Source organism: Coregonus clupeaformis, chromosome 27 (genome assembly GCF_020615455.1).
Source record: "Coregonus clupeaformis isolate EN_2021a chromosome 27, ASM2061545v1, whole genome shotgun sequence".
Classification (NCBI taxonomy): domain Eukaryota; kingdom Metazoa; phylum Chordata; class Actinopteri; order Salmoniformes; family Salmonidae; genus Coregonus; species Coregonus clupeaformis.
The window spans coordinates 44,603,147-44,613,502 of NC_059218.1; the positions used below are offsets into that span (position 1 = coordinate 44,603,147).

General features: G+C 44.6%; 1 protein-coding gene and 1 long non-coding RNA gene across 2 annotated transcripts in view; both read right to left on the reverse strand.

Annotated features, from left to right (window-relative positions):
- Nucleotides 1-817: 817 nt before the first annotated feature.
- Nucleotides 818-2,316, reverse strand: LOC121542052. The gene is made up of 3 exons (XR_005995815.2): nucleotides 2,303-2,316; nucleotides 2,223-2,252; nucleotides 818-2,172 (listed from the first exon to the last, which is right to left on the reverse strand). It is a non-coding gene; the product is annotated as an uncharacterized LOC121542052 (long non-coding RNA).
- A 157-nt stretch (nucleotides 2,317-2,473) lies between these two features.
- Nucleotides 2,474-10,356, reverse strand: part of alg5 (ALG5 dolichyl-phosphate beta-glucosyltransferase) — a 17,118-nt gene continuing 9,235 nt past the window's right edge. The window contains exons 6-10 of the mRNA XM_041851483.2: nucleotides 10,123-10,236; nucleotides 7,146-7,205; nucleotides 6,838-6,989; nucleotides 6,213-6,298; nucleotides 2,474-3,338 (exon numbers count right to left, since the gene is read on the reverse strand). Of these exons, the coding sequence (XP_041707417.1) occupies nucleotides 3,223-3,338; nucleotides 6,213-6,298; nucleotides 6,838-6,989; nucleotides 7,146-7,205; nucleotides 10,123-10,236 (528 nt within the window). The 3' untranslated portion in view covers nucleotides 2,474-3,222. The remainder of the gene's footprint in view (nucleotides 3,339-6,212; nucleotides 6,299-6,837; nucleotides 6,990-7,145; nucleotides 7,206-10,122; nucleotides 10,237-10,356) is intronic.

Consider the following 10,356-nt stretch of genomic DNA (forward strand, 5'->3'; position numbering starts at 1 on the left):
TCATCCACCTCTGGCCTTCTGGTCCCACTACCTCTACGGAAGCACAGTTCCTGCTCAGTCCAGTCAAAGCTGTTCGCTGCTCTGGCACCCCAATGGTGGAACAAGCTCCCCCACGACGCCAGGACAGCGGAGTCACTGACCACCTTCCGGAGACACTTAAAACCCTACCTCTTTAAGGAATACCTGGAATAGTATAACAGTAATCCTTCTTCCCCCACCCCCCATAAAATTCAACTTATGGCTATCATAAGTTGAATGCACCAATTTGTAAGTCGCTCTGGATAAGAGCGTCTGCTAAATTATGTAAATGTAAATGTAGAGATGTTTCAAAACAAGTCCCCCTCACAGGACCTATCAGTCAGTAACTAAACAATAGAAAAGTACAAAGGAATGTATTAAGACTGCTCTGAATATGGAACCAGAGTTAATATGGGTTACTATGGGAACCAGAGTTAATATGGGTTGGCCATGGGAACCAGAGTTAATATGAGTTGCCATGGGAACCAGAGTTAATACAGCTGATTGCATCAGCCAAATGTCTGTAATAGTGTGGAAATATCACTGAAAGAAGTGGCTTGTGCTTCCCACATGGCAAGGCCCATAGTGCTCTGGTAAAAAGTAGTGCACTATAAAGGGAATAGGGTGCCATATGTGAACCTGAACTCAAGGTGGGAAGATCGTCAACTCTGTTCTAAAGCGTTTCCTCTAGGTACAGGTCCAGGATCAGCTTCCTCTCCCCCAATCCTAACCTCAACCGTTAGTGGGGGAAACGCTAAACTGACCCAGGATCAGCGTCTACAGGCAACTTCACCCTGCACCATTGGTGGCGATCATTGTAATAACATATTGTAGAGAATTCGAAGGGTAGCCCTGGCCGAATCTCAAACCTGGGCCCAGCGACTGTCAACCCAACACCTTACCCATGACACCAAGAGATCCCAACACCTTACCCATAACACCAAGAGATCCCAACACCTTACCCATAACACCAAGAGATCCCAACACCTTACCCATAACACCAAGAGATCCCCAGCGACTGTCAACCCAACACCTTACCCATAACACCAAGAGATCCCAACACCTTACCCATAACACCAAGAGATCCCAACACCTTACCCATAACACCAAGAGATCCCAACACCTTACCCATAACACCAAGAGATCCCAACACCTTACCCATAACACCAAGAGATCCCAACACCTTACCCATAACACCAAGAGATCCCAACACCTTACCCATAACACCAAGAGATCCCAACACCTTACCCATAACACCAAGAGATCCCCAGCGACTGTCAACCCAACACCTTACCCATGACACCAAGAGATCCCAACACCTTACCCATAACACCAAGAGATCCCAACACCTTACCCATAACACCAAGAGATCCCCAGCGACTGTCAACCCAACACCTTACCCATAACACCAAGAGATCCCAACACCTTACCCATAACACCAAGAGATCCCCAGCGACTGTCAACCCAACACCTTACCCATAACACCAAGAGATCCCAACCCCTTACCCATAACACCAAGAGATCCCAACACCTTACCCATAACACCAAGAGATCCCAACACCTTACCCATAACACCAAGAGATCCCAACACCTTACCCATAACACCAAGAGATCCCAACACCTTACCCATAACACCAAGAGATCCCAACACCTTACCCATAACACCAAGAGATCCCAACACCTTACCCATGACACCAAGAGATCCCAACACCTTACCCATAACACCAAGAGATCCCAACACCTTACCCATAACACCAAGAGATCCCAACACCTTACCCATAACACCAAGAGATCCCAACACCTTACCCATGACACCAAGAGATCCCAACACCTTACCCATAACACCAAGAGATCCCAACACCTTACCCATAACACCAAGAGATCCCAACACCTTACCCATAACACCAAGAGATCCCAACACCTTACCCATAACACCAAGAGATCCCAACACCTTACCCATAACACCAAGAGATCCCAACACCTTACCCATAACACCAAGAGATCCCAACACCTTACCCATAACACCAAGAGATCCCAACACCTTACCCATAACACCAAGAGATCCCAACACCTTACCCATAACACCAAGAGATCCCAACACCTTACCCATAACACCAAGAGATCCCAACACCTTACCCATAACACCAAGAGATCCTAACCCCTTGACAAGGTGTTGGGTTAACCTGGGCCCAGCGACTGTCAACCCAACACCTTACCCATAACACCAAGAGATCCTAACCCCTTGACAAGGTGTTGGGTTAACCTGGGCCCAGCGACTGTCAACCCAACACCTTACCCATAACACCAAGAGATCCTAACCCCTTGACAAGGTGTTGGGTTAAGGTCGCTACAATATTTATAAGACATTGACATTTTGCATTAATTTCTCCCAAGCCACCATTACCAGTTACAACATGTGATAATAATTAACACACGAAAAAAAAACTTAGCTAAATCAATAGAGAGGTTTTTTTCATTTAATTGAGTTCAGTTCATCCTTCTACATTACAGACATACCTATACAAGCCCTTACCCATCTCTAACGACACATCGAAAATGACATCTTCCATTTTACCGGACTAGAATCATGATAAAAACCAAAACATGATCCATTTGATCCCTCAGCGACAGTCAACATTCCTCTTTACCCGCCCAAACAGTTTGACAGAGATAAAAAATGAGTAACATGGCACACGGATCGATCATGTAGTGCATGTATCTGAAACCGTGGCAACGGCTTGTACATTTTACCATGGACACCACAAACCTTTCTCAAGTGAAGGAAAGAAAAACGAGGATTCTGAACCTGGCAATAGGCGGGACAGACCGGGAGCTGTCAATCAATCATCTAAAGATTTCTCAGCCAAAGGCAATGTTCGAAAGAAAACATAGCCCTCCCATTGAAATCCGAAAATCCATGGACGCATCTCAATAGCCTAAAATAGCTTCCTCTCCTCGCCTCGGTCTGCACATTAAAGAACTGGACAGGTGAAAACAAACTCCCAGTAGAAATCCTCTTACCTGTCCTGCTATTTCAGATCAGTGCATATGATGGAGAGGACACAAGGAGAGGAAGCCGCTTTAGACTATTGAGCCACAGCCCACATCTGAGTTTACGGTAATCCCGCCCAACGAGGAAGTTCATCAGCCCCATCTGTCCAATCAGAAGACTGTCTCAGTGTGTGAGGGCTGATGTGATTGGCTCTAGTCGGTCTTGCGAGGGCTTTCCAGTCTCCAGGCACCAGTGATGTAACGCAGGCGGATGAACACCAGGTCTCTACCCATCTGTAACCAGCTCCACACTGGCACCAGCTTAGACCCTATAACACATTATAACACATTATTATAACACATTATTATAACACATTATAAATAGCTCCACACTGGCACCAGCTTAGACCCTATAACAACACATACCACATTAAGGGCTGTATCAAGGCTGTACTCTGCTTTGCGTCATGCTTAAAAAGAACAGCCCTTAGCCGTGGTATATTGGCAATATACCACACCCCCTCTGGCATTATTGCTTCATTATACCACACCCCCTCTGGCATTATTGCTTCATTATAAACTGGGTGGTTCGAACCCTGAATGCTGATTGGCTGACAGCTGTGGTATATCAGACCGTATACCACGAGTACAGTAAAAATAAAACTTGTGTCGTTCTAATTACGTTGGTAACCAGTTTATAATAGCAATAAGGCACCTCTGGGGTTTGTGGTATATTGCCAATATACCACAGCTAAGGGCTGTATCCAGGCACTCTGCGTTGCGCATAAGAACAGCCCTTAGCCGTGGTATATTGGCCACATACCACACCCCCTCGTGACTCATTGCTTCATTATACCACACCCCCTCGTGACTCATTGCTTCATTATACCACATTATAACCAGCTGCACAGCTTATAACAAGTTAGGGCAGTAGGTAGCGTAGCGGTTAAGAGCGTTGGGCCAGTAACCCGAAAGTTACTGAAAATCTGTTGAGCAAAGCACTTAACTCTAATTGCTCCTGTAAGTCGCTCTAAAACGTAAAAATAACACCTTATGATGTACTATAACAGCAGGTTTCTACCCATCTTTAGCTAGCTCTAAACTGGCATGCAGCTGTTTAACCAGTTACAATGAGATTACTTAGTAGAAAGAACTACCACATTACAATTCATCAGTAAGCCCTCGACTAGAAACGACTTCGAGCCTGAGACACTAAAACACACCTTTCTTTTAAAAAAGAGGCCAGGAGCGCCAATCTCCTTACGTATTTGATCATTTTAATGACAGGACAGTTAAAACAAAATCAGGAGACTGGTTAGCAGTGAGGGAAAAAAAGAGCCAGACTCCAGCACTTTAAAACGCATATCTAATGTATAAAAGAAGACTAGCACACTGCTCTAAGGAAGTCAGGCTTTGATATGCTAAGACTTGAAGCTACGCAAGACTATTATGACACCTTAAAACTCCCCTTTTATCTCAGTCCACGTGTGTTGTGTGTGTGTGTGTGTGTGTGTGTGTGTGTGTGTGTGTATATTACGGTTGAATAGCAGGAACCAGGTTACCGAGATTTACCGCCCAAACCCACTCCCTTTTCCCAGGATAAATAACTGCGAGAAACCAGTCAATTATAATAAATAATTTATATGAACAGCATGGCATGAAATGGAAAATGTTAAATTATGTGTGATGTCTAAATCTGGCTTCTCTACAGCGCCACGGCCTAATCTCTGCTATCTGCACGATCAATCATCAACACTCATGGTGAGGATAGACAGCGCATTTCAGTATGTCGTCATGTTAACTTTTATTTTGTGAACGATGGGTTATGCATAGGCTATAAGCTTCGAACTTATAGCCTCGGTCTCCTGCACAATACGCACCTGCCCTCCGATGGCCTTTCTCCTTAAAAAAAAAACACTCCTAAGCTAGACAAGAATAGCTTGCTGGACATTTCTTATACTAACAGACTATTTGAAGAGGCATAAAAGCTCTTGTTTGCTGAATGTTAAATACAGCAGCCAATAGAACTCACCGGTAGTTTGAAAGAAGAGAGAACGCGCGATGGAGGAAGGCTATAGCAGTTATTTATTCAGACCCAGAACCATTCAATCTTCGTGAAGAGAAGTGAAAGACTTCTGCATCTTATTCGAGTCCTATATTATTCAAGGACGTCATTAGAATGATGAAGATCAGGACAATTAAACTTATTTCATTTAACTGTTGAAAGCGAGGAAGGAATGAAGCAACAGAGAGAGAGAGAGAGAGAGAGGAGGTAGGATAATAACATTAGGGGAAATATTATGAAAGGTATATATGCGTCAGCCTACTAATTATACAAATAGGCCCTATTATATTTCAAAATTAAAATCAAATTCGCTAGCCTATACTTGTAACTTTGTAGACCACACGTCCTGCACCAGAATCACGTTTCTCTCCCAGCTTCATGGTTTGAATGAGGTGTGTAATTCCAGTCCATTTAATACAGTATAATACAATACAGTACAGTAATACAGTTCACACTTAAAAGGATTAGACTACTGGAGCTAGTATCATTTATTTACCCAAGAGGCTATGTAGGTGGATTGGATAACAGCACAATCATTTGGGCTTTTATGGCCTTGGGATCATTAAATGTCTTTAATGTAGGGATCGTCAGGCTCAGGAAGCATCAGGTTTGAATTTTCATGCTGATCAAAGCTCTTATAAAATCCAGACATATTTATCTGTTTTATGCTTTAGAATGACACTTTCGGTTTTGGTGGGAAATACCGGGTTACCTGGGAGAAAAGTTAGTTATTCTCGGGATGGAACATTTGTAAAATACCGGGAAAATATTAAACACTAATGTGTCTGCATAAGTATGAGAGACTCACCTTCTATCTCAGTCCAGTTGACAGACTCACCTTCTATCTCAGTCCAGTTGACAGACTCACCTTCCATCTCAGTCCAGTTGACAGACTCACCTTCCATCTCAGTCCAGTTGACAGACTCACCTTCTATCTCAGTCCAGTTGACAGACTCACCTTCTATCTCAGTCCAGTTGACAGACTCACCTTCTATCTCAGTCCAGTTGACAGACTCACCTTCTATCTCAGTCCAGTTGACAGACTCACCTTCTATCTCAGTCCAGTTGACAGACTCACCTTCCATCTCAGTCCAGTTGACAGACTCACCTTCTATCTCAGTCCAGTTGACAGACTCACCTTCTATCTCAGTCCAGTTGACAGCCACCTCGGCTACGGGGATCTTAAAGCACTGAGCGATGTACAGTAGTTCCACGTCAAAGGCCCTGTGGAACAGTACAACATTCTAGTTACAATGTTCTTACAACAACAACAACAACGGCCCCGTGGAACAGAATCACACCATATTCAATACAAGTCCTAGACTAGTAAGCTTTTGTTTTCCGTCATGATCAAGTTCTGTTCAGAGAGACCATACCATTGATCCATTCCAATTCAAGTTGTAGTTATTGAGCGTTAGTGTTCCCGTCCACGGAGAGACCGTACCATTGCGCCAGAGGGAAGGTCTTGCACTTTCCTAAACGTTTTCTTGTTCAAATGGAGCCATCTAATTACTATGTAATAACCATCATTCACACCATGCAAATATAAGGAGAGGTAAAGTTTACTCCTTCAGATAATCCTTTTTTGAAGGAAGTAGAATAGAACTACCCCGTTATTATAGAATTTCTTATAGCAAGTAAACTTTGGTATAAGAGACAGACCTTACTATCGCTCCACGAGCAGGGAGGATCATTATTTGAACTAAGTATGAGGTAGTCATAAATACATTTTGGTATTGGGTGAGCGGTTAAGTTGGCGTTACCATCGCTCCACGTGTAGGGAGGAGAAGGTCTTGAGCGCGGCCTCACGGGTGAAGAGCTTGAAGCCACACTGCGTGTCCTTGATGCCTCGCACACAGAAGAACCAAACCAGGAAGTGGAACCCATACATCAGGAACGTACGGAACAGAGACCGCTACCATGGAAACACACACAAAAAAAAAAACATGTCATTTTAAAGGCTGTCTAGAATCCATCTACAAGACCAAGAACATATTTATTTTCATCTATTCATTTCATCACAGGGTTACGTAGGTGAGAGACAGAGAGAGAGAGAAAAGAGAGAAAGTACCGAAGCGACTGCCTCATCCTCCAGGTGTGCTCTGGACCCACAGGATATGGCCATGTTATCCTGTAACACACAAGCATTTCGTTATTTAACTGGGATCAATCTAGAAAGTCCCATTGAAGTCAAATAACATTTTATTGGTCACATACACGTATTTAGCAGATGTTATTGCGGGTGAAATGCTTGTGTTCCTAGCTCCAATAGTACAGTAATATCTAACAATACACAACAATACACACAAATCTAACAGTAAAATAATTGAGTTATAGAAATATTAGGATGAGCAATGTCGGAGTGGCATTGACTAAAATACAGTAGAATAGAATACAGTATATACATATGAAATGAGTAAAGCAGTATGTAAACATTATTAAAGTGACTAGTGTTCCATTATTAAAGTGGCCAGTGATTCCATGTCTATGTATATAGGGCAGCAGCCTCTAAGGTGCAGGGTTGAGTAACCGGGTGGTAGCAGGCTAGTGATGGCTATTTAACAGTCTGATGGCCTTGAGATAGAAGCTGTTTTTCAGTCTCTCGGTCCCAGCTTTGATGCACCTGTACTCACCTCGCCTTCTGGATGATAGCGGGGTGAACAGGCCGTGGCTCGGGTGGTTGATGTCCTTGATAATATTTTTGGCCTTCCTGTGACATCGGGTGCTGTAGGTGTCCTGGAGGGCAGGCAGTGTGCCCCCGGTGATGCGTTGGCAGACCGCACCACCCTCTGGAGAGCCCTGCGGTTGCAGGCGGTGCAGTTGCCGTACCAGGCGGTGCGACAGAATGCTCTCAATTGTGCATCTGTAAAAGTTTGTGAGGGTCTTAGGGGCCAAGTCAAATTTATTCAGTCTCCTGTCTGTGTGGGTGGACCATTTCAGATTGTCAGTGATGTGCACGCAGAGGAACATGAAGCTTTTCACCTTCTCCACTGCGGCCTTGTCGATGTGGATAGGGTTGTGCTCCCTCTGCTGTCTCCTGAAGTCCACGATCATCTCCTTTGTTTTGTTGACGTGGAAGGAGAGGTTATTTTCCTTGCACCACTCCGCCAGGGCCCTCATCTCTTCCCTTTAGGAATTCTCGTCATTGTTGGTAATCAAGCCTACTACTGTTGTGTTGTCTGCAAACTTGATGATTGAGTTGGAGGCGTGCGTGGCCACGCAGTCATGGGTGAACAGGGAGTACAGGAGGGGGCTGAGCACGCACCCTTGTGGGGCCCCAGTGATGAGGATCAGCGAAGTGGAGATGTTGTTTCCTACCTTCACCACCTGGGGGCGGCCCGTTAGGAAGTCCAGGACCCAGTTGCACAGGTTGGGGTTCAGACCCAGGGCCTCGAGCTTAATGATGAGCTTGGAGGGTACTATGGTGTTGAATGCTGAGCTATAGTCAATGAACAGCATTCTTACATAGGTATTCCTCTTGTCCAGATGGGATAGGTGCAGTGTGCATTGTGATGGCGACTGCATTATCCATGGATCTATTGGGGCGGTATGCAAATTGAAGTGGGTCTAGGGTGTCAGGTAAGGTAGAGGTGATATGATTCTTAACTAGCCTTTCAAAGCACTTCATAATGACAGACGTGAGTGCTACAGTGCGATAGTCATTTAGTTCAGTTACCTTTGCTTTCTTGGGTACAGGAACAATGGTGGACATCTTGAAGCAAGTGGGGACAGCAGACTGGGATAGGGAGAGATTGAATATGTCCGTAAACACTCCAGCCAGCTGGTCTGCGCATGCTCTGGGGACGCGGCTAGGGATGCCGTCTGGGCCGGCAGCCTTGCGAGGGTTAACACAGTCCTTGGGAGTGGACCGCGTCGGTGGCGCGGTTTTATCCTCAAAGCGTGCAAAGAAGGTGTTTAGCTTGTCCGGGAGCAAGACGTGGCTGGTTTTCCCTTTGTAATCCGCGATTGAAGTCAATAGACCAGAGCAAGCTAGATCTGCTCAGGCTTTTATAAAGCTAGCCAGCCTCAGTTAGCTTCACATTCCAGGTCAGGCTTCACCCGGTACTACGACGGTGGATATTTCTCGTCCATCTGCCGCTAACTCTAGCAGGCTTGTAACTTCGTGCATGTCGCACATGGCTAGTTGAACGCTGAACTCTTCATTGAGACAATGTTGAAACATCAATCCACGGGCAAATGCCACCTTTTCATTTGTGCCAAAATGAAAATGAAAAAAAAAGTGATCTTGCAAATTCAGCAGGCTATTACTTATCGTTAATGCCATCTTTGGTGTGCATATCACCGTTTCTCCCCATCGCTCCTTCTTCTATCTGTGGAACATAGACATATAATCCATAGAAGGGTTTTGGAACCTCTATCCCTGGCAATTTGACTGTTAAACTCATGGGTACGCTTGCAATGGATGACAGTCATGACTTGAATGGGAACTGCCATCTAAGGATTATATGTCTATGGTTGGTTCCGGCTGTCAGTTTACCTGTCGCAAATTTCTAAATACAATTGCGCTAAAAACGTAGTTTGGAAAGCAAATGCTGTCCTTACTAAATGTGTAATGTGATAGGTATTTTAACATCACAATTTCTTTACACACAAAAAAAAAACACTTGATTAATAAAATATTGAAATCAGTGGTCTTGAAGGGGATGATGACAGAATATTTGTGAGAGGGAGGGAATCTGATTTCATTGGTCCTCAACTTGTGGCTCAGACACTTCATTCGGGATAAATGGATTTAGCCTCGAGTTAGTCTGCCCCCCGGAGCAGGTTAGTTCTGAAGGATTCGTTGCCATAGAAATGTACCTGCCTAAAAAGGTGAGCCACTTTCACGGTACCGGTTATCCTGAGTTGAACTCAAGAGTTGACCAAAGCTACCGTAGCGAACTCCTCAAACCTGATTGGTAGTATAGGGCTCTGGTCAAGAGGGCAGCTCCAGTCAAAACGGAAACATACGGTCATATTAGCTTAGTCAGGAAAATGACCACACGTTTACATTTCAGACAACAACAGCTAGAATCATAAACACCCACTGGTTTGGTGTTTACGTCATGAAGGCCGGCCTCCACCTTCTCCACGTCTGCAAACTTAGTGGCTCCGTCCGCGTCCACCATCAGAATAAGCTTCCCTCTGGAACTCAGAGTACCCTGACACACACACACACACACACACACACACACACACACACACACACACACACACAATAATTCTAAGTTGAATGTGACAGTTGTAGTGAATGGAGTTCTCCCCATCATGAAAAAAACAGT